Source organism: Microtus pennsylvanicus, chromosome 6 (assembly GCF_037038515.1).
Source record: "Microtus pennsylvanicus isolate mMicPen1 chromosome 6, mMicPen1.hap1, whole genome shotgun sequence".
Taxonomy (NCBI): Eukaryota; Metazoa; Chordata; class Mammalia; order Rodentia; family Cricetidae; genus Microtus; species Microtus pennsylvanicus.
The window spans coordinates 27644714-27668895 of record NC_134584.1 but is presented as its reverse complement, the minus strand read 5'-3'; the positions used below and the strand labels follow the sequence as shown (position 1 = coordinate 27668895).

The 24182-nt window shown below is 38.1% G+C and overlaps 1 protein-coding gene across 2 annotated transcripts; it reads left to right on the top strand.

Annotated features, from left to right (window-relative positions):
- Positions 1-47: 47 nt before the first annotated feature.
- On the top strand, positions 48-24182 carry LOC142851821 (UDP-glucuronosyltransferase 3A1-like). Of its 2 annotated transcripts, XM_075975902.1 has the most exons (8): positions 48-8291; positions 9765-9863; positions 13371-13485; positions 15729-16260; positions 19779-20010; positions 21281-21500; positions 23355-23644; positions 24040-24182. In XM_075975902.1, exons 1-7 carry the CDS (start codon positions 8198-8200, stop codon positions 23629-23631), a joined length of 1569 nt encoding a protein of 522 aa, XP_075832017.1. In that variant the 5' UTR covers positions 48-8197; the 3' UTR covers positions 23632-23644; positions 24040-24182. The 2 variants fall into 2 exon arrangements, with proteins under 2 accessions (XP_075832017.1, XP_075832016.1); XM_075975901.1 differs by lacking the exon at positions 24040-24182 and having other exon boundaries at positions 23355-24030.

Sequence of the window (24182 nt, the reverse complement as noted above, 5' to 3'; positions counted from 1 at the left end):
GAAAGAAAAGAAACTACAGCCTGTCCAGTTATTGGAGTAACAGATATATGTAATAGAGAATAATAATTCTGAGATTTATAAGTTGATACAGAATGAACCTCAGTGTTGTTAAGTAAGTAGATTAAAAGAAAAGCAATAAATATAGAATGTCTTATTGTTTTCAAGTAGGTAGGAGTTAAGGGACAACAAGTAACGTGTGAAGTTTCTTCCATAAAATATTATCCTCAAAACAAATATACATGGAAAATTATGTGAGGGATCATGTGCAGTGTGTGGATGAGGATCTCATGTCACAGTTCATAATACACACAGAGATTTTCAGATAATTAGCATTGCATGTATAAAACATGTTAACTCTAAGATTCAGTCTTTCTGATATAGATGAAGGATTTTCTCTTTTGCCCGGTACCACAGCCTCCAAATAATCACTTCTAAATAATCACTCAGAGACTTACATTAATTATAAATGTTTGTCCAATTTCTCAGGCTTATTATTAGCTAGCTCCTACATTTAAATTAATCATTTTCTTTAGTCTATAGTTTGCTGCATGGTTCGTGGTTTATTACCTTATTTACATGTCTCTCTTCCTTAGGGTAGTCTGGATTCTTCCAGATTCTGCCCTTCTTCTCTTGTTTCTCTGCTTGAATTTCCCACCTGGCTCTATCCTGCTTTGCTCTAACCAAATCACCTTTATTTATTAATCAATACATAGAGGAACACTTATTCACAGCATAAAAAAGATGTTCCATGGCATTTCTGCTTTTCTGTATAATCAAAAAGAACTTCTTTAACTTTAACATAGCAAAGTTACATATAAAAACAGTTATCAAATAAAAATGCAGTTATAATATCTAGTCTATTTGATTTGGCAAATTAAAAAAAATACTCTATCATATATCCTATCTTATGATTCTGAAGTTTCATATCTAATTTACCTTTTATCATAATAATGAAAACTATAATTATAACTATCTGATCTTCAACTCCATCAAAGTTCCCAGAAAAGTAGAAAAGTTCCTGAGTAAACAAGAAGTTCATTGCAAGCACTTTCCAAACTCTATAATTGACAGAGACATCTGACTGTGTGGACATTCACCCAAAGTTCTTACTTAATGTTGGGCTATCAATCTTCAGCCTACAGGCCTAGAGTCTCTGGCAGACTTTTCAGTGAAGCAGGAAATCCCACCAATATTTGTAAAGTACATGAGTCACTTTTCTGTGTCCTGCCATCAGCAGTTTCTTCTGTGAAACAGGAACTTGAAGAGTCATCCTGCCTTGCTTTGCCAAAGTTTAATGGTCATTTTCCTGTGGGTCCTGCATGTCCACTTTATACAGTATACTGTCAAGCAGTCAGGCAAAAGCAGCTTCTTGCCCAAATGGTTACCCTTGCCACATTGAAAGCAAATTCCATAAGGAGTTTCTTCAATGCCCATCATCCTCTTGAGATAATTAGCACTGCTAGGGGCAGATATATATCTGTTGGGCCAAAATTATCTCAGGGCCTCTACCTCGATGCATATAGGATGGAAAAAATCATGGCTTGAGTTCAGGGCTTAGACTTTGGGGCCCGTGGAACAGAGAAAAGCCTGGTTTGAGTTTAAGTGAAGATGAGACATCAAAAACCAGGTAGATGACACTCTAGCCAGAGGGAGGGTTTGGCTGCCTCTCATTGGCTGGGGTATCCCCATAACACATCATGTCACTCAACCTATATAAGGTAATGCTCACAGTAATAAACTGAGTTCCTGCTTGACTCGATTCCCTATTGCATCTGATTGTCCTGTCTCATGGGGCTGCAGAACAAGAATCTTACATTGTGGGACCGTGAATTGGGCAAATAGTTTACTCACCTTTCTCTGGGGAATAAGGAGGCCTAGCAATGACTAGGGGAATGTAGAGGCTCGAGAAGCCTGGCAACTGAAGGCTCAAGAAGCCAACATGTATTTGTTGAGAAAAGTCGCAGTTTTCCAATATTTTATATGCCACATTCTGTAGGCCTTTGAAGTGTTTGAAGATTATGTACCTAATTGAAATAGATCATCTAGAAATATACCTAGAAAAACTAACTAATATGACTATAAATTTGAATATTATAGATTACTAACTATTAATCTATATTTTTAGCTATTTATTACATTTTCAAATTAGCTACATATACATAATATCTTAAAGAAGAATAGAAATACATATAGCAAAACAAAATTAACTTTAAATTTGCATCAATAAACTAAAATCATACCAATGTAAAATTTGTGGAGATTAGAAATTTTTTAAATTACAGTAGATGCAATAATCGATTCTTTTTTCATCATTTCTATATCATATCCCCTTTCTTCTGTTAAAAGAAATTGACTATGACCAATAATAATTCATAACCAAGCCCTTTTTAAAGAAAATAAACTTTTATAAAATAGAGTTTGGGAATTTGGACATAGTTTTCTAGACTACTTCCTGCTGATTGTTGGGCACTGCTAATCTTATAGGGACCCTGAGAAAATTTGAGATCAAAGCCAAATCCTGGGAAGATAAATTATAACCTTTGAAGGAGGATGTCAAAGTTCAGGAGGAGTTCCTTTATCAAATCTGGTCCATGTTAACCTGGAAAAAAATCCATAGCCTCTTATTTCCTGTGGAAAAACATTTTACCCAAGTAATATATCCTTTAAGTTACCAATACAAATGCATTTTGTACTTCTGTTTTAGAGTTAAAGCATTTTAAAAATATTTAGGTTCGTGTATTTTATCAGTCTCTCTTTCAGATTCATGTCTCCCTGCAGCTGTTGTGCTGTAGGAACTCCTTTAGCCTGCAGCATTTAATTACCAGCCCACTTGGGCATGGCTTCTTATACTATAAATCCCGATGTAAAGTGTGAGTTCCCTCTCTCTTTCAGCTGCTGTTTTCCAGTTTGTGCAGAGGACTGTAATCTGTGAGCCCACCCCTAAATAAATAACTCTTTATTATATTCAATTCTGAGCTAGTGTGAGACTTTTTTTTAAAGCATCCTTCTCCACTGTTGTTTGATTGTCTGCATTTAAAAAATTCAAAATTAATACAGTGCTAGGCAGAATCAAACCTTCCTGTCTATTTTCCATTTCTATGTAAACTATTTTTCTAATTTTGTTCCTGTTTTTAAAGACTTTATCATATTATTTTTATGCTATTTATTCCTTTCTATAACTTTTGATGTCCTTTTTAATTTTTCATAAGCCCATACACACTGTAAACAAGTTAGAACCTGGTTAGGAGGTTTTCTGTTTGGTCCTCTTTTTTATTTCGTATTTTTCAGTGTGTTTTGTTGTATACGTTAATGCTAAATCCTATACATAGTGTATGACTGATTATCTCCTATATTGAGGCCTGTGTGAGACTCCCTGATCACAACGCTTAGCTCATGGCAACTGGTGTCCGGCTCCATCTAGCAGGCAGGCTTAAGTGGACACATATTTTTCTGTGCTGCTGCTGTCATGAGACTGTGAGACTAGAATGTCCAATGTGGCTCCAGTTCTGTGCATTCAGAACCTTTTCCAAGATTTCTTGGGTCTTATGTGGAAGTAAGTGCACCATGTTTAAGTGCCAAATGTAGATGGAGAATATTTTCTCTTTGACCCATTTGTGCAGCTACTTCCAAATAATCACTCAGAGGTTTATATTTATTATTAATGTTTTTCCAATGGCTCAGACTTATTATTAGTTAGCTTTTACATTTAAATTAACCCTTATTTTTGTCTTTATTTTGCCACTTGGTTTGTACTTTATTACGTTATTTTGTAACATGGCCTACTTTTTTTTGGTGGCTGGTTGTTGTCCCCTAGATTCTGCCCTCTTCTCCTGTATCTGTGCTTGGATTTACAGCCTGGCTCTATCCTGCTTAGAGACAGGCCAAAGTAGATTTATTTATCAACCAATGAGAGTAACACATGTTTGCACCATACAGAAAGACATCCCATAGCCATTTTACAACAAAAAAAAGGGATCTGGGTTTGACATACTTGTTCTGCTATGATGTGTGATGCCCTCCTTGATGTGGAAAGAGGGTCTTCACTGAGCAGATCCTGGTGCTGTGTGTTCTCTGGTCTCTCCTGTCTACTGTCTACTCTACATCTCTACTATCACAGGCAGTAGATCATGGAGGCTTTGGGTCAAACTCATATTGACCTGGGATGGGATTGCAGAGGTAAGATCAAACCCCAGCTTTTTAGGCTTTTGGTCTTGGGTTCTTCCCACTGAAGTAAGAGTTCTAAGAACCAAAATCTGCACTGCCCATGTCACCTTCTCCTGTTTCTGAATATTTTTTTACAGAAAAGATCATTGGGGAAGAAAACTAGGTTCATGAATGAATGGATGCATATGTGTATATACGAGTGTGTATATTGTGTGTGTGTGTGTGTGTGTGTGTGTGAGAGAGAGAGAGAGAGAGAGAGAGAGAGAGAGAGAGAGAGAGAGAGAGAGAGAGAATCACAGGAGTCAGAACCACAAGGTTAAGTGCTTCAGCCTACTAGTAACTCTTCTGTAAATCAACAGTTGAATTAAGGATAAAGACAAGAGGGGCCATGTGGACCCTCTGGATATCATCTTACTTGACTGACTGCTTTTTGGAGAACTGCTGAACTGAGGAGGGATTGGAATGTTTGGATTGATCTTTTCTAGGAAATCTCCAACTGCAGACTTTGCCCCTCTAACATAGTACTCTGTGCTATCATGCATCGCTCTGTCCTCGTTGTTCCGTTCTGTAAATTCCAGGCAGATGTCTTGTCCTTCCTAAATTCTGAGTTCAGTCCTCTCACTCATGGAGAATGATTGACCAGATTTCAATATTCCCTCCATGATCTGAATTATGAAAACTATGTCCAATTTATACAGAGTGTCTTGTACTTTAACTTGTAAATAATATTTTCCCTGGTCGTGTTTCTAGTTTTTTCTTAGTCATTTAAAGCACCAAACAAATCTTCCTTTTACTTACTTTGGTACACATTTCATTTTGGAAAGTAGTATTGTGTTATTATTTATAAACTAATTGTAATTAAAATAAATAATTATACAATATGGATATCTATGACTTTCTATATTATATCACTGAGCACACTGAAGATTTGTCATCACAGAAGATTTCTCCTCTATAGCTACTCATTTATTTCTGCTTTTGGCCATCTTACTGATGGAGGTGGGTCTTGTATCTTATCTGTTGCTTTCATTGGTTAACTAATAAAGAAAACTGCTTGGCCTGATAGGACAGAAAATTATGTAGGCAGAGTAAACAGAACAGAATGCTGGGAGAAAGAAGCCGAGTCAGGCAGTCTCCATGATTCTCCCACCCAACACAGCTGCAGGTTAAGATCTTCCCTGGTAAGCCACCTCGTGGGCTACACAGATTATTAGAAATGGGTTAGATAAATATGTAAGAGCTAGCCAATAAGAGGCTGGAACTAATGGGCCAGGCAGTGTTTAAAAGAATACAGTTTCTGTGTAATTATTTCGGGCATTAGCTAGCCATGCGGTAGCTGGGGCGGCCGGAATGCAGCCGCTCTTATTACAACATCTTACTTTTGAATAACCATTTGTGGTCAATACATAATATTACTTTTACTTTTTACCTTCTGGGTTTCATATTAATGGGATTATAAAGTATTTATTTTATTGTGTTGTTTTAAGCATAAGAAATTATGTAAATATTTATTCATAATGTTTATGAGTAATTCACTGTATTTTTAGTCATATTTTATTGTGCAGTAGTCACAGTTGTTTAATTTTTTATTTATAGAGTCGAGGTTACTTAGTGTTTTGCCTGATTAAAAAATAGCATGTTCTAAATGTTTTATACACACATTCACATCCACATATACACACATGTTCACACATAGATACTCATTTCTGTCAAAAATTTATTTTCTCTGCATTGGTCACTGGAATGTGATGTGGAATATTCTCCTGAATATATGTTACTTTATTGGTTAATGAATATAGCTGTTTTTGACCAGTGATTTGGCAGAGTAAAGCTTAGCAGAAAATCTGCACAGAGATAGAAAAAGTAGGAGATGCCATGTAGCTGCCATAGGAGAAAGACACCATCAATCTCTGAAGGAGAAAAACACCAGAACAATTCCTGGTAAGCCACAGCCTCATGGTGATACACAGAATAATATAAATGTGTTCATTTAAGATGTAAGAGCTAGCTAGGAACATGTCTAAACTATTGGCCAAGTAGTCATATAATTAATATACTTTCTGTGTGATTAATTGGGTCTGGGTGGCTGGGAAGGAAAAAACAGTCTCTGCTTACAGGAATGCTTTTCAGTGTTTTCTGGCACATTTACTCCTTCATGCTCTCTCTCTCCTTATCTATTTCCCTTATTCTTACAAGTATCTCTCCCATATTCAAGTCTTTGCGGTTATATGTGTATGTTTTCTGTGTCTATATGTGTGTTTGTGTGTGTGTGTGTGTGTGTGTGTGTGTGTGAGAGAGAGAGAGAGAGAGAGAGAGAGAGAGAGAGAGAGAGAGAGAGAGAGAGAGGGAGGGAGGGACGGAGGTCTATGTGTATGGCACGTATGTGTTAGTGTGTATATATATCAGTTTAACCATACATGCACATGTAAGCATGTTGAAGCCAGAGGTTAACACTAGGTGTCATTAGGTATTCTCCTTACTACATCTTACCCTACTTTTTGTGACAGGGTTTTTTTTTTTCTGAACATGGAGCCTCCCAATTTATCCAGACTGGGAGGACAGAAAGGCCCCAGGTCCACCTATCTTTGCCTTGCTATTGATGGGATTATAGGTGCCTGGCTTTATTTTTTTTTCGGTGACTATTGAGTGTCTGTACCTAGGTTGACAAGTGCTTCATTCACCTAACCATCTCTCAGTCCTGATGTCTGATGTTTGAAGCCAGGAGAAGAAGGGTGTCTCAGCTACAAAAGAGGGAATAGAGAGAGTCTGCATCTTTGTTATAATTTATTTTTTCACTTCAAGGACTGAACAGATGTGACAGTACTCAGATATTTTGGGTGAGGGTGCAATATCCTTACACTTTTTACTGACATAAAGTCTACTTCCATCTGGTTGCATTCTCACACATGGTCAGAAATAAGACTTTCCCACCTATCTAGTATCCCTTAATATAGCAAAGTTGACATTGAAATCAATCATCACATTAATACATTTGAAAGAACAGGAAAGTAGATGGACTGAAGATTTGCTGTGAAGAATAGTGCAGCCCCCTTTCTCACATTATTTCTCCTTTTTTGTCTTTTCATCTGTGTGACTGTGAAACCAGCATGAGTATATGAGAATGCAATGCTTACATAAAGATGTAGGTAATGACGCAGACATAAGACACAATGCTGCAAAGCAGAACTCCAGGCAGTATTCCTCTGCATGCTTTGAAAGTCCTGAAGCAGATTCCCTCTGCTTGAGGATGCACTGGGAAACTTCATTAAAGCTGTTAAGTTTTCAACTAGGATGTGAGGATGACCACATGGGACAATGCGCTCCTTCCTCTTGGGTGGATTTACAAGTGGCAGAACTGGAAGCTGTCTTGTGCTTGCACATGGGAGGATGGTGTAACGCATCCATTCTGCTTTATGATGCTCATTCAGAACTGTGGGTTCAATCTTAATTGTTTTGTCTTCAGGTAAAGTCCTGAACTTAGGTCATGAGCACATTTTCATGAATTTGTGACTAGTGAGAGGCCTTGAAGAAATTAGCTTATGATTGCCATTATTGGAGATTTTAGAACTGAAACCTGGCTTAATGAGTATCAGATATGGCAATAGGATCCAAGTAGAGAAATGACAAAGGAGGCAGAGTCTTATAAATTAGTGAGTGGGCTTGTAAAATGTTCATCGTAAATGCTTTCATTGACAGGATGTCTTCAATCACAGTTTAGAGAGTTGTGTTGGAGCAGTAAAGAGGAGATTGGGGTTAAAAGACAAGTTAAATATTAACTCATCTTCTATTCACCTGTCAACTCTGATTAAGGAGGGTGAAACAGAGTGTTCTAGAAAGTGAGCTGCAGAGACAAGGTAAAGAGCAAGAGGGCATTTGGAAGACCTATAAATAAAAGATCTCCTTTTTTTTTTTTAAAAAAAAAATCTCATTTCAGGGCCAAAGCTATTGCTTTGTGACAGAGGCTCCCAGGGTTCCTTACTGGTGCACATTCTCAAGGTCTGGATACTATACCTGTGTTCTGTGAGTTCTACAGATGGCTGAGCATCGGAGTTGGCTTCTAGTGAGCTTATTCCTCACCAAGGTTCTTTTCTTGGAGGCTGCGAAAATACTGACTATAGGTGCAATGGGTGAGTGCCTGCAGGGAATGCAGAGTTGTAGGACCAGTATATTTGGGAGGGGAGGACATGTCTAATAAAAACGTCATGTAGTGGATCATCTAGGCATGAGATTTTATAGTTAGGCTGAGATCAGATCTGAGGGGAGTCATATGGAGTGTGCAATGTGGTGCTTAGTAGGGACTGTACAAAAGAGTGGGGGTAAATATTACATTGAAATAGCATCTGATGTAGAAACAGCCGAATTAGATTGGTCAGTGTATTGTAAAGAAGACAAAAAAGGCTTCTCTTCTGGGACTTAGGTTGTGAGTAGATGGGAGGCATATTAGTCATAGTGATCAGTCTGTTCTTCCAAAACATGGAGAAGTGAGAATTTCCAGATTCTTTTTATTGGGGGGAAGGAGGCTAACATATTTGATTTCAAAAGAAGTTCTCTTTCATCTGTATATGCACCCAGTCACTGAAGTTTGCATCCAGCAGGCCACCATATTATTCAAGGAAATGTTATGCTACTCTTAACAGCAGAAATGTTCTGGCTCTATTGATTGTAACGGGGCTCATGATAATTTGTAGGACTCAGGGACATGATCACCAATAAAAGTAACGTTTGGATAAGGGGAAATACATATTAGTAATATTTACAAGAGTATACTTTAAGCCCACATACTCAAACTTATGGGACACTATGAAACTAGTCCTAAGAGGAAAGTTCATAGCACTAAGTGCCCACCTAAAGAAAACAGAGAAAGCCCACATTGGAGACTTAACAGCCCACCTGAAAGCTCTAGAAAAAAAGAAGCAGACTCACCTAGGAGGAGTAGAAGACTGGAAACAATGAAACTGAGGGCTGAAATCAACAAAATAGAAACACAGAAAACAATCCAAAGAATCAATGAAACAAAAAGCTGGTTCCTGGAGAAAATCAACAAGATCGATAAACCCCTATCCAAACTAATCAAACGGCAGAGAGAGAATAGGCAAATTAATAAGATCAGAAATGAAAAGGGGGACATAACCAGACACAGAGGAAATTAAGAGAATCATTAGATCTTACTACAAAGCCTTATGCCACAAAACTGGAAAATGTAAAAGAAATGGACACTTTTTTTTATAAATACCATATACCAAAGTTAAACCAGGATCAGGTGAACAATCTAAATAGACCTGTTAGTCGCGAAGAATTAGAAGCTGTTATCAAAAACCTCCCTACCAAACAAAGCCCAGGACCAGATGGTTTCAATGCGGAATTCTACCAGAACTTCCAAAAAGACCTAATACCTATACTCCTTAATGTATTTCAAAATATAGAAACAGAAGAGTCATTGCCAAATTCCTTTTATGAAGCTACAGTTACTCTGATACCAAAACAACACAAAGGCTTTTTGTGTCTTTGCACTTACTTTTGGATTTCTTCATGGCAGTCATTTATGATAATCAGGAATCTTTTCATTATTCTTTACAAATTGAAGTTATGTTTTTTTCTAGGTGTAAGCCATTATAGATTGATGAACCGTGTGTCACTAATTCTTCAAGACCATGGCCATAATGTGACCAGTCTGTTTTATGAAAAGATGTCCATCCCAGGTACTTTTAAAATCAATCTTTATATTAAATTACTTTAAGTAGTAAATACTAACTTTTGATAAAAGTTGTACATTTGGTACTAATTAAATATAAATCTAAGTTAGGGACCTTATCCTATCTGCCCTGCCTGCTTTTTTAACTAACCAGCACAACAAAGAAGAAATGGCCTACTACACAGTTTAAAGAGTGTCTGGTCAGTCAGAACACGTATATAAGCATGTCCTGGTCTGATTCTTTGTAGCAAATTACTGAGGATCCCTGATGTTATCGAATTGGTCCCACAAAAACAGAAACACCATCTAACTTGAGACAATTGCCTAGTAAAATGTGGGCTAGACAGGTATTGATACGTTGTTCAGTTGTTGCAGTAATTGCCTAGTGTATACAAAGTCCTTTATTTGATCACAAGGACCACACATATAAAAAAATATGTGGCACACAATTATTATCCCAGAACTCAGAAAGTAGAGAAAGGAGGAACAGAAATTAATATGATTATTTACCATAAAGCAGTTTTGAAACCTGCTTGGAATACATGAGAACCTTTCTCTAGATGATAGACAGATAGATAGACAGACAGACAGATAGATGACTGATAGATATATAGTTGATAGATAAATAGACAGATGACAGAGAGACAGCCTAATAGATGGATCGACAGACACAAAGACAAATAGACAGAAAAGTGGATGGATAGATAGATAGATAGATAGATGATAGATAGATATAAAGAAATAGATGGATTTACATTTAGTGTTGAAATATGGCCAAAAGAATAAAGCATAGTGAAAAATGCCTTGGGGAACTTTGAGAGAGACAAGGGGGCTTTACCTCAAGTGCATTTTGTTCTCTGGATTTTGGTTGGATATGATTTCCTGCCTCGTGTGATAAACATTTAATAGGACATGGTTATTCTTGATGGATATCAGCACAGAGCTATAGAACACAGTGAGCTGAAAGGATAACTTAGTGCTGTCCTCAGTGTGCCCTGATCGGGATGTGGTCCTCTGTCTTGATTCTGTGCTTTATCAGATATAATCTACAGTACATTCTTAAACTGCTCTATCCTGAGAAAATTCTGGGAAAGGGCTGCTCTGTTAATATATCGTAAGTGCTTACTGGCATTTATTTACCAACCTTAAACTGAAACGTCTTACTGAAACATTTAAACATTAATTTTTTCTCCAGATCACTTTCCTTCTGTGATTATTCAGCCTGATAAACCGCATGACAGACATCTTGAAGAAGTAAAGGTTTCTAGGAATCACATAAATTGAAAGTATTTGATAGTACTAGGGAGGAGGGTTTAATTTTTTATTGAGCTCTACATTTTTCTATTCTTTCCTCTCTACTATTTCACTCCACTTCAACCTTCTCCCAAGGTTCTCATGCTCCCAATTTACCCAGGAGATTTTGTCTTTTTTCTACATCACATGTAGATTAGATCTCTGTATGTCTCTCTTAGTGTCTTCATGGAGGGTTTAATGGTTTAAGTTTATAGTTCTTTGCCATTCTATAACAAGCTTCCTTACACTCAGATCAGTCTGTAAGACCTGTGCTTTTGAGACCTAGAAGAATGAGGTGGACTACAGTCTAATGTTTTAAAAAATTCTGTACTTCAGTTTTTGTGTACTTTTATACAAAAATGTAGTGATAAAGCAGTGATCCAAGGAATGTCATCTGATTACAGAAAAACAGGATCAGTAAAACTATGTAAGAGAGTAGGTTTGTACTGTGTCACATGATGTAGGAACAATGAAAAGGAAGTTCAGATCCTGTAGTCCCTCATCAAAAAATAACAATTATTGAAACTCTCCAGTTCGGTTCATGTGAGGATTCTGTTTTTGGCCCAGGTCTCTTGACTTGAAATTCTTATGAAGAATATGAGAGGATGGATTGAGTTTTTTTTTTCTGGTAAAATGAGAGATATAACTCGAAATTTCAGGAGTCAAATGTGAAAAGTGGAATCAGATTATTCATTACACATAAGTGCTTAGATGTCCAGTGAAAGCATGGTAGATTCTTCCTTCCTTCCTTCCTTCCTTCCTTCCTTCCTTCCTTCCTTCCTTCCTTCCTTCCTTCCTTCCTTCCTTCTTTCTCTTTCCTTTTTTCCTTCCTTCCTTCCTTCCTTCCTTCCTTCCTTCCTTCCTTCCTTCCTTCCATCCTTCCTACCTTCTGTTTTTTCTTCTTTGATTTAGCATTTTGACTTGAGGTAGAACTTTTGAATCTCTTTGTGTGGTGATATTTTTATTATGCTATAACAAAACGTTTGCTTGAAAATCAGAGTGCAGACAGAGAGAGACATTGAGGTTAGGCAATGGTTGCACGCACATTTAATCCAGCACTTGGGAGACAGATGGATCTTTGTGAGTTCAAGTCCTCCTTGGACTACATGAGATTGAATCTGTCTAAAAAAAAACAGAGTTCACACAAAGATGATCCCAGCACTTGGGAGGTGGATACAGGACTGATATGGTTGAGCAGAGAGAGGAATATAAGGCAGGAGAAGAGAGGAATTCAGGCAGAGTGAGGATTCCTAGAGGCAGATGCAGACTGAGATGCAGTCAGAGGATTCGTAGGGACAGGATCACCCTTTAGTCTGAGCGTTGATAGTGGTAAGAGCTCCAGTGACTGCCGCTCTGCTTTTCTGATCCTTCAGCTTTCAGCTCCTAATATCTCACTTTGGGTTATTATTATTAAGACCAATTAGAATTCGTGCTGCATCTTTGTACTGGCACATATTTATAATCTAAGTGCTAGTAAGCCAAAAGAAACAAGATTTTGGGTTGAAAACCAATTAGGTCATTACATATGGCCCTGCCACAAAAAAAGCAAAGCAAAACAAACAAACAAACAAACAAAAAACAAGGGACAAACATGAAAGGAACAGCAATGAAAAGCAAACAGGCAAATGGACACAGTGCATGTTTCATATTAATTTTCCTATGGAATGCAGGGACTCTATAATCAAACTGACCTGTAGTTTACTACAAAGCCCGACTCATTATAATGACAAAGTCAGTGAACCATTTCAGACTATTTTTTTATGCTTTGCCAAGAGTAATGTGAAAAATAGTAGCTGTGTCTTTAAATAAAATCTGTTGCTGGAAACTTTCATAACTGCAGACTGGATAAAAGTTCTAGACCTTGGTGCTGGTGATGCACACCTTTAATTCCAGCAATCATGGGGCAGACACAGGTGAGTTCTGTGAGTTCAAGTTTAGCCTGCTCTACAGAGTGAGTTACAGGACAGGCTGCAAAGCAGCAGAGATACCTTGTCTAGAAAAACAAACACTAAAAAACAAAAAATAGAAGTTCTCAAAATACTGTAAAATCTTAATAAGTATTATTTGATTTCAGAACTGAATGATTAAAAGAAGAACAAACCACTGAAGATCAAAACACAGTTTCCACAAAGATGTGAAACTGAGTCAATTCTTTAATCACTGTAATAATGTGTGGTATATTGTGATATGTTTAAATATTACTCAATTGGTGTTTTCCTAGATTTAAAAAAGGAGAATATGTCATATGAGATTATAACCTGGAGTCTACCTGAAGATCAAGAAAAGGAATTTGATAATAGATTTTCACTACTTACGGAAGAATTATTTATTGACAGGTAATTTGTTTCATTTCTTGGAACCAAAGTATTACTAATCCAGTCTTACACATGGGTAGATGACAGTTGCACGATGCTTAGAGTGAGTTTAAGAGAAAAGATGAGTGTGTGAATTAATTGGTGTAGGGATGGATTGTGTTTGAGTGGTGCATGGTAGATGACTGACAGCTGGATCAATGATGGGATATTCTCTAGAAAGTGGAAGTCGTGCCTTTTAGACCTTCTTTTCTGCATCTTACTTGTCATCTGCTCATGTCATCTCAATGAAGCCAGTGCAGCCACTGAAACCTCTCTAGTCAGGGACAGAGGAGCCACCTCTTCCATGAACTTTGTCACCTTCCTACATACAATCCCTAATGGAGGACACTCCATTGCGTGTGCATATGTCATCTGTCATGCCTTGGTCCTTTCCTGTGAAACTTGATTAAAAGCTTTCCTTTTCCTTCCTTTTACTGAAAACAAATTTTTCTTTCATAATATATCCTGATTACTGTTTGCCTTCCTTTTACTCCTCCTAATATCTTCCCCCTCTGCACCTACCCAGATCTACCCCCTTTATATCATTCATTAGAAAAGAAATAGGCTTCTAAGGGATAATAATGACAAAATATAAAAATATAGTAACATAAAACAAAAATATCATATTATAGTTGGATAAGAAAAAAAAGGAAATGAGCCCAAGAGAAGGCACAAGAATCAAAGACCCACACTTTTGTACACTCAGAAATCCCATCAAAACACTAAACTTTAAGCATATATACGTGTGTGTGTGTGTGTGTGTGTGTGTGTGTGTGTGTTTACATCCCCCACAGGAGTTAACTCAAAGTCCACTGCAGATCATTTCAAACATCTAAAGGAAAAGGCCCTCTAATAATCTCATACGAAGGTCTTCCCTTAAAGGTACCATCACCTCTATACCACAACATTGAACAACATCTCTCTGACAGAGGAACCCTTAAAGGCAAACCTCAGTTGTTGTGACTTGAAGTTGAGTCGAGAATGAGCAAAGATAGGAGTGTGCCACTGGGCTCTCATCTTGTGGATCTTTTGATGTATGATTTGGAGCACGAATTCTAATTGGTCTTAATAAATAAATCCCTGAGTCAGCTATTAGGGGGAGAATCCTGAAGGTTCAGAAAATAGTGCAGCCAGACACAAGGATTCTTTTACCACTATCAATACTCAGACCGAAGGGGCGATCCTGTTGTCAGACTGCATCTCCTGACTCCATCCACCTCTACCAAACCTCAGACTGCTTCCAGTCTGTGTCCTCCTGCCTTATATTCCTCTCTTTCCAGTCATATCACTCCTGTCTCCATCTTCCTAGTGCTGAGATTAAAGATGTGTAACTCCCAAATACCAGGATTAAAGGTGTTTACCACCACTGCCTGACCTCTAGTGGCTTAGTTCTTCACTCTGATATTCAGGCAAGCTTCAATTTTAAAACACAAAGAAAGGACCACTACATAGGATGACATCACACGCTTGTGCATCTTACCAGTTTGCTTATCTGGTAAGCATTGATGTGAAAGAGGATTACTCATGTTTAGCAAAACCTTCAGTAAGTTGGAGTCAGTAAGAGTCATGTATTCTGATAATAATCTTCCAAATATACATTGTTTTCCATTAGAATTTTAAATGAGCATATAAAATAGGTCTTGTTATGGATTTTAAAGAATATGTGTCACTATACTTTGTTCTAATTTGCCCCCTTCCTTCAACACACTCTTCCATGACTCCTAATCTCTTCTGAAGCCTTTTATTTTTAAGTGCTTTCATGGCCTCTTTTCTAATTTCATCACCAAAAAAGGAAAATGCACACACACACACACACACACACACACACACACACACAACACATTGCAAACACACACGCACAGTTAGGTTTAGGTATCACATAAAATAGAAAAATGATCAGTAGCTTTTAGAGTATAGCCTTATATTTGCCTAGTTGTGGAACACTTTCATTGAGTGATTACAGATGCTAAAAAGAAATCCCACACTAAGAATTGAATATAATGAAAGGTCATCTATTCAGTGTGGACTCACAGATCATAGTCCTGTGCTTTCAAGGGGAACAGCAACTGATCCCACAGCTGGAAGAGAAGGCATCGGTGGGCTATACATAATGGGCAGGTAACTTACAGGCTTCTGGCTGTAGGAATTCCTACAGAAATTGAGTTTAACATTTTTCCAAACTGTATGGATTATCTCCCTAAAATATTTTCTATTATTTTTTGCAGGTTCAATCATCACACTATTATAAAGATACATAAATACTTGGCAGACGTATGCAGTCTCATATTAAGCAGAAAGGACATCATGGACTACTTAAAGTATAAGAATTTTGACCTAGTATTTTTGGATGCAGCAGATTCTTGTTTTTTCTTGATTGCTGAGAAACTTGAAAAACCATTTGTGGCCTTTCTTCCTGTGCAATTTAGCCTTCTGGACTTTGGACTCCCTAGCCCCTTGTCTTATGTTCCAGTGTATGGTTCAAGACTAACTGACCAAATGGACTTCTGGGGCCGAGTGAAGAACTTCCTGATGTTCTTTGATTTCTCCCTGAAGCAAAGACAAATACTTTCTCAATATGATGCCACCATACAGGAACATTTTGCAGAAGGCTCTAGTCCAGTTTTGTCTGACCTTCTGCTGAAAGCAGAGCTGTGGTTCGTCAACTCTGACTTTGCCTTTGAATTTGCTCGTCCCCTGCTTCCCAACACAGTCTATGTGGGAGGCTTAATGGACAAACCTGCCAGGCCAATACCTCAAGTGAGTGAAATCTCAGTCCTCAATATATCTTTAATTCAAAGGCTGACAGTGCTCAAGTGGTGTCTTAGTTAGGGTTTCTGTTGCTGTGAGGAGATACCATGACCACAACAACTTTATAAAAGAAAATATTTAATTTGGTTCTTTTATGATTTCAGTAGTCTATTATCATCATGGCACAAAACATGGTGACATGCAGCCTGGTGCTGAGGGAGTCGCTGAGAGTCCTACATCTTGATCAACAGGCAACAGGAAGTCAACTGGGACAATTGGTATAGCTTTAGCTTAGAAGATTTCAAAGTCCACTCTACAGTGATAAACTTCCTCCAAGAAGGCAACACTTAGTCCAACAGGGCTGTAACTCCTAATAGTGCCACTGCCATGGGGGACATTTTCTTGTTAATCGTCATAGGTGGAAATTGTCACTTGGCAGGCATGTCCTGGAAGGAAGTGCTCTAAAGCAAAGTAGGCACTCTGAGAGTCCATTTTAGGGTTGTGAAGGATGGTGTTAGAACATCCCATGCTATGGTTGAAGACTTGACTGTGTGGGTAAAATGTTTGAGTTTCGTTTTTATCTCTCTGTGTTCCTGCCTTTGGTGCAATAAGTCCTTTAGTTAGCATTGGTATTTCCTATTGAATTTAGAGCTATACATGTTAAAAATGCAGTGCATATCCATAAATACAGTATTTATTGAGAAGGCAGGCTCTTCATAATGAAACAGATAACACTTTTAGAGAGCATATACCTAGACAGAACTTAGCAGTATTGGGAAGAAGAACTGATCCTGCTATGTAGTTTCCTAGCTTGTTTTGCCCTTTAACCCCATCCAGCTACTGCAAACTATCAAAGCTGCAGGTAATTTGCATGTTCAGTGCAGACTCAGAGTCACTACAGCTGAAAATTTAAAAATACAGAGAGCTAAGGATGTTTGATTGTTTGTTACCTGTCACTGTGGGGTCCCCTGTCCCATGCTTGGAGAAATGAACTCCTTTGATTTTATGCAGTGGGGGCCAAAATGCTGAGGTAATGAAAGTAATGTTTTTCCTACTTTCAGATCAAAGCAGACAGGGTATGGAATTGTTTTCTGGTTTCCATGGGTACCAGATTGCCTACCCTTTCTTGCAGTGGGTGAGAAGAAGTGTTTGGGGAGTGTTCAGTAAGGAATATTTATATTATTACTAGAAGGAGAAGGAGATTTCTTATATGGGATTTGTAAAAAAATCTCCAGAAAACCCAAGTTGGTGGGATGTAGATGTGACTGAAAGAGACTTCACCTTTTAGACAGGTGACTCAGATATTGGCACAGAGAGATGATAGAATTGATAAGGAGAAAAGTGGGAAGAAATATTTTAAAGTAATACCTGACAAAACAGTCTGGAATCTACTCTGAGGAATATTCAACCACATGTTTCCTAAAGAAACAAAATAAACTATGGTGGTTTTCATTATAAAGAAAAGAAGACTCTATATCAAAACATTCACAGAGGATTAAAACCTATATATAGGTATTTGAAATTTTGTTTGGCAAACTTAAACACAAACAAATATCATTTCAAATTTGTGAAACAGTTTTTTACAATGAAATATGTCATATGTGCACAAGTATGATATAAAAATAAGAACAAAATATTTGGAATTTAAATAAGAAATAGATTTATACTGAAGGCTGCAATTATACAACAGTTTTTAATGAGAGGAATATTCATATAAATTATAACCTTAATAACACCATAGGTTATGTAGAACTATTAGAAGTATATAGAGAATTTTTAAAATTTATTTTTTAGGTCATTTTATGTGCCTGAGAGTTTGCATGCATGTAAGTTTATATGCTACTTGCATGGCATGTCTGGCCTCAGAAGAGGGCAGAAGAGAGACTTGGATGTCCTGGAGGTAGAGTGCAGGTGGTTGTGACCAAAGTGTGGGATCTGAACTCTGGTCCTCTGGAGGGACAGCCAGTTCTCTTAGCTGCTAAACCAACTTTCCAACAAGAACAGAGCATGTGTTCTCTAATGCACAGTACAAATTCCTTGGTTCATGCCTTGGATGACACACACAAAAGCAACCTCAGTAACTTTCAAAGTCATGAATTAATGCAAATATCTCTTATCACAGTGGGATGAGATAGAAATCAACTGTACATAATACGAGACAGCACAGGATAGTACGACCACTGAGACTAAGTGAAAAATCAAGAGGAACATTTAGAAAAGTTATATATCAAGGAAAAATGATACAAAACACAATGTAAAAATATAGAATAATAAAAACAAGACTTAAGATATAACTTGTAGCTTTTATTATCCTTGTTAATACACACAAGGTGCTTGTAGCTGATAACCTACACTTCTAGATAAGGCACAGGTAACAAAGGGAAGACTAAACAGGATGCTCATGGGAAGAAGAGGCTTGAAAGAATCACAGTGTAGATGACTGAAACAATAAACAGAAAAATTAGAATCAGTAATATCAAAAGAGCAGCTGGGTGACAAATCATTGGAGTCATTGAGAAAACAAATAACAGAGAAGAATAGAATAATTATATTTTAAAGTTGAAAATTATCTGCTATTACATAAAACAATAAAGATTATGAAGAAATTATTCAAACATGATGTATCATCAATTGAGTTATCCCACATGAATTGACAAATTCCTATGCATGTCTGTGAACACAACTGACTCAAAACAGAGAATCTGAAACTGATGGGATTAAGTTAGAGTAAAATAATACAAAGATCTTTCATTAAGCATGTCTGATATAACATGTATTAGTTGGTGAGTTAAGCGAAACATGTAAGAATTAATGCCAGTTCCTCTATAAGTGTTTGTGGCAGTTCCACATGAAAGGCGACTTCTCAACCCATTCTGTGAATCTATCCTTACTCTGTAGCCAAAGCTACAAAAGAACACCAGAGTAGAAGACATTATGTAACATGGAAAATGAAGAAATTTTGTATACTATATTTCTAGCATGATTATAAAATAATACAAATGGTGTCCAAGGAGTTGTGAGCGGCCTCAAGTTACTAAACGAAGAAAATGCCCTGAACAATCAGTTTATCCTGAACTTATACTTTAAGCAATAGAAATAGTTTACTCAAATAAAATCTTGTTTATATGCTTGGCAGTGGTGGCACACACATTTAATCCCAGCAATCAGGAAGCAGAGGCAGACAGATCTCTGTGAGTTTGAGGCCAGCCTGGTCTACAAGAGCTAGTTGCGGGACAGGCCCCAAAGCTACAGAGAAACCCGTCTCTAAAAACAAAACAAAACAAAACAAAATCTTGTTCATATATTGGCTTAGAAGAGAAATTCATAACAGTCCAATGGTGAAGAGATGATTGCTAATCAATGCAGTCAGAACACAGCTTTACAGGCTCAATGAGAGGAATCCTATCAAACAAAACACAAGCAACTAAAGCATGGGCTTATTCAACACCCGACCTGGTTTCATGTCATAACTGCCTTGGCGTTCACAAACCACTTCTTTTGACTTCTCTCCTTTATGTTTTTTCTAGGACTTGGAGGATTTTATCACTACATTTGGAGACTCAGGTTTTGTCCTTGTGTCCCTGGGCTCTGTAGCATCCTTGTATCAGACCAAGGAACTTATTAAGGAGATGAACAGTGCCTTTGCTCGCCTCCCTCAAGGGGTGCTGTGGACATGTAAGGATGATCAATGGCCCGAAGATGTCAGAATGGCCCCAAATGTCAAAATCATGGATTGGCTTCCCCAGGTTGACCTTCTGGGTAAGTGTCCCTAGACCTGTTACCATTTATGTGCGTTTGGGACTGCATAGATAACCGATGCCTGAGAACTTGGGCTTGCAAAGTAAAGTCTGTTGATATGTAAAGATAGATCTTCAGCAGGCAGGCAAAAGCAGCTAGAGCTCTTGTGGGAATCAGTCTGTACTCTCGACCGGATAGCAGCAATTTCCTTATCCTTCCCTACTTCCAAGTCCCTAAACAGACAGGTAGCCTTGAATTATCAGTATTTAAGATTGATCCCTCCAACACAATCTGGAAAACCATGTGAACTATAGCTGCTCCTTGGCCCAGTTCCCACTCTTTGTTCCCACTATTCTCATAATGATGTGTGAACTGCTTCACATTTTTGGAGACACACATATGAATGTAAGCATGTAGATACATCTTGGTTGTCTGGAAAGGGCTGAAAACTCAGACACTTACAAAATTAATATTGGGGTTTTGAGGATGTGGAGGCTATTTGAGAGCCAACCAGGATAACCTCACAGTAAGATAAGGAAACACTGATTTCTTGAGCAAAGGGAAATTCCCTTAGTCATCTCCCTTAAAATCATTTGTTTCTTGGTGACATTCTGTAGACCCATCACTTCCACACTCAATGGCTCAGTCAAAGTTTTATAAATAAAGCACTCAAATTTTGTCACTCAAAATGAGATGGGAAATATTGCACATATCTCTGTTCAGGGAAATCACAGCCTATACAAAAGGGAAAACATTTGTTTTCTAGAGAACATGGGTAGATTTTGTGTGAGGTATTGTTTTGGATAATTTCTTTATGATCATAAGAAATGTTCGTTTGCTTAATACGGAGCACCAGACAATATCTGTAAACACAGAATCTTTTGCTATACCATCCTCTTTAGTAAACTTCTATTAAAAAAGAGGGGAAATACACAGAATACAAGATTCATAAGAAACCAGATGTGGATAGCCAGAGAAGGTTGAGGTTAGAAAAGTAAAGAAGACGTATCTATGGAGAAGGTTAGGATGAACAAAAAACAGAGAAACAGGCCTGGATTGCCACTCTCCATATATTCTTCCTTGTCTAGGTCCCTGATAGTTTTAGATTGAAGTAGGCATCTCTCAGCCTAGGGAAGACTAGATTTTATATCCTAAAACACTGAAAATTTCAAAGGAAAACATCAGTAAAACCATTCTCTACAACACACTGGTATTTCTTGGGTCTGATGCTTTACTTGGTGTCTGAAACTTTCATAGTGAAATATTGGACCATTTTTGTATTTTGCAACAGCTCATCCTAATATTCGACTTTTTGTCACCCATGGTGGAATGAATAGTATCATGGAGGCCATCCAGCATGGAGTCCCCATGGTGGGGATTCCATTCTTTGCAGACCAGCCTGAAAACATGGTTCTTATAGAAGCCAAGAAAATTGGTGTTTCTGTTCATGTAGACACACTCAAGGCAGAGACATTTGCACTTACACTGAAGGAAGTCATAGAAGACAAGAGGTATGCAGCTCTCTGGGGTTGGGGTTGCTTACATTGAATGTAGACCTGACACTAAAGGATCCGTGTGTTTATCAATAACACTGGAATTTTGTAGAACGTGGAAAAATACATGTGTGATACTTGAAGTTCTGGTTTCCCTTTGCTCTTAATCCTAATTTTAGTTGAGATGCTGAGAATACACTTGTACTTGGTGTGATATGATGTTTTCTTCCATACACATTATCTTTATGACCTCTTATATTTTGGGTACCTGTCACCTAATTACAGTTGAGGCAGGAGAGAAACTTTGTATGTTTTTAAGATGCCTGATCTCCTGACTCAGCGTATACATATAGAATTCCAGTTGAATCAGAAGAGTACTGTTTTAGTTACTCTCCTATTGCCATGAGGAGGAGCCATGACCAAGGTTGTTGGCAGTGGCTACTTGTTTCTTTCCTGGCTGCTCAGAACAGAAATAATCACACTAAAGTATAGTAATTAAACCATGGCTTGGCCTATTAGCTTATGCATATTTCTTCCTAACTCTTATTATCTTAAATCAACCCATCTCTATTAATCTGGGCATCACTATTTGTTCATGGCCTATCAGTAAACTTCTGTCCTGCATACTGCATCTGTCTTTTGTGGTGGCTACATTACTTTTCTCTGACTCTGCCTACTCTCTCCTTCTCTCTCTGTTTGGAATTCCTATCTTGCCCTATCCTGTGCTGCAATAGACCTAAGTAGTTTTCTTCATTAACCAATCATATTCACTACACACACTTTGGAATCCCACATCACAAGTTTATGTATAAGATAAAGCATTTAATTGGGCCTTGCTTACATATCAGGGGGTTGGTCCATGGCTATAATGTTGGCAAATGTGGATGCAGGCATGGCACAGAGGCTGTAGCTGAGAGCCTTCATCTTGATGCAGGCAGGAGGCCGAAAGAACAATACTTGGGTCGATGTGGGCCTTTTTAAAGACCTCCAGAGACAATCTCCTCCAGCAAAAGTCACAATTCTTAATCCTAACTAAACAGTTCACCAACTGGAGCAAACATTCAGATATCTGGTTATGGGAGCCATTGTTCACTCAAACCATGACAAGGACCTTCTCTTGTCCTTACTGCGGTGATCTCCCCTCCTCGGGGTCTTTGTGTTGACCTCCCAGGACAGTCTCTCCAATGTTGTCCTCCTAGGAGACCATGTGCTTGGCTGTTATTTTTCTGTTACTGTGCTCAGTCATCATACACTCCTCTCTTTTGACCCTTTAATAGATTGTAATATCTCAGTCACGTGTGTCATTACTGTCTGCCCCACACTAGCACATAGAAAATGGGCATCACGAGGAATCACTGACTATCTGTTTCCACTCTGCTTCTAGAGCCAAGGGCAGGCCTCTTATAAAGGAAGTTTTCACAAACCTAGAATAAATTAGACAGGAGCAGAGACAAGAACAGTTGACCCACATATCACTTGCCCATCTTCACAATAATTTCCTAAAAACCAGGACTGCACACTCATGTTTCAATGTTCTATTCATATAATCAAATATATATCCTGTTGATATGTTCAAATATATTTAATGTGAACACTATTACAGTATCATAGCTGCAATCCTCATAAACATAGTTTTTTTTTAAAAAAAAATTTCCCTTCAAAGTTTAATTATTATCCTTCTAAGGTTTTATCTTTTTGCTTCTTGTTGTGCTTTTAATGGCGACTCAGATAGACAGTGTTAAGTGTCTGCCAACAATTTTGTTTGAAGCTGGCTATAGACTAGAAAAAATGTGTGTGTGTGTGTTTATGTTATAAGGTCTGAAGAACTCGCACAGCACATTGGTAACACATTCTCTCTGTGTCTGCCCTCAGGTACAAGTCTGCAGCAATGACTGCCAGGGCCATCAGGCGCTCCCACCCCCTTACACCTTCCCAGCGTCTGGTGGGCTGGATTGACCACATCCTACAAACAGGGGGAGGCGCACATCTCAAGCCCCATGGCTTTCAGCAGCCATGGCATGTGCAGCACCTGCTGGATGTCCTGTTGTTCCTGCTGGGGCTCACTCTGGCCACCTTGTGGCTGTTGAAGAAAGTGCTGGGCTTGTTGCTCAGGCCCCTGTGTGTGGCTAGGAAGGAAAAGAAGGCATAAAGTTAAGTTTGACCTGGGGAGGATGTTGGGAGCTCTGGCTCTTTAAAGGCTTCCCCGTTATCTAGCACAAGGAACTCCCAGGGTTTTCCTCTTTCCCTCTTCCTGCAGGTGGACCTCCAGTTGTCCTCACTATTTTCTGTCTTTTTCACAAGCCTCATACAGTACATTGACAGACTCGCGACTCCTCATTCCCTGGCTCCCCTTGCTTAGTACAATCCTTCTTTTCCTGGTCATTTCTCCTCTTCCGTCCTTTCTGCCATTCACAGTGCTGTGAGAGTTTCATCATCTCTGTGACTTCTAGTCTCTGAATCTTTTCCAATCACTTGAGATAAAAACCCCACACTTGACAAATTCTATTTACTCCTTTATTATTTTGTGCTTTATAATTTCTCTTTAGAGTTCAGATACCTAGAGTGCTGTTACCCTGTTAGGGAGGATCAGCCACTCCCAGGATGTAATGAGAACCAGTTTGCCTGAAAATGACAACACACAAATGAAATAAATACATTTTCCTGGATAATGAATAAAATAACAAATAAAGTTAACAGGAA

What these genes read in the sequence shown, in the direction of transcription:
- LOC142851821 (XM_075975902.1), top strand. Translation starts at nt 8,198, where the DNA reads ATGGCTGAGCATCGGAGTTGGCTTCTAGTGAGCTTATTCCTCACCAAG. An exon ending in ACTGACTATAGGTGCAATGG is followed by an intron (nt 8,292 to 9,764) that starts GTGAGTGCCTGC and finishes GTTTTTTTCTAG; the next exon opens with GTGTAAGCCATTATAGATTG. An exon ending in TGAAAAGATGTCCATCCCAG is followed by an intron (nt 9,864 to 13,370) that starts GTACTTTTAAAA and finishes GTGTTTTCCTAG; the next exon opens with ATTTAAAAAAGGAGAATATG.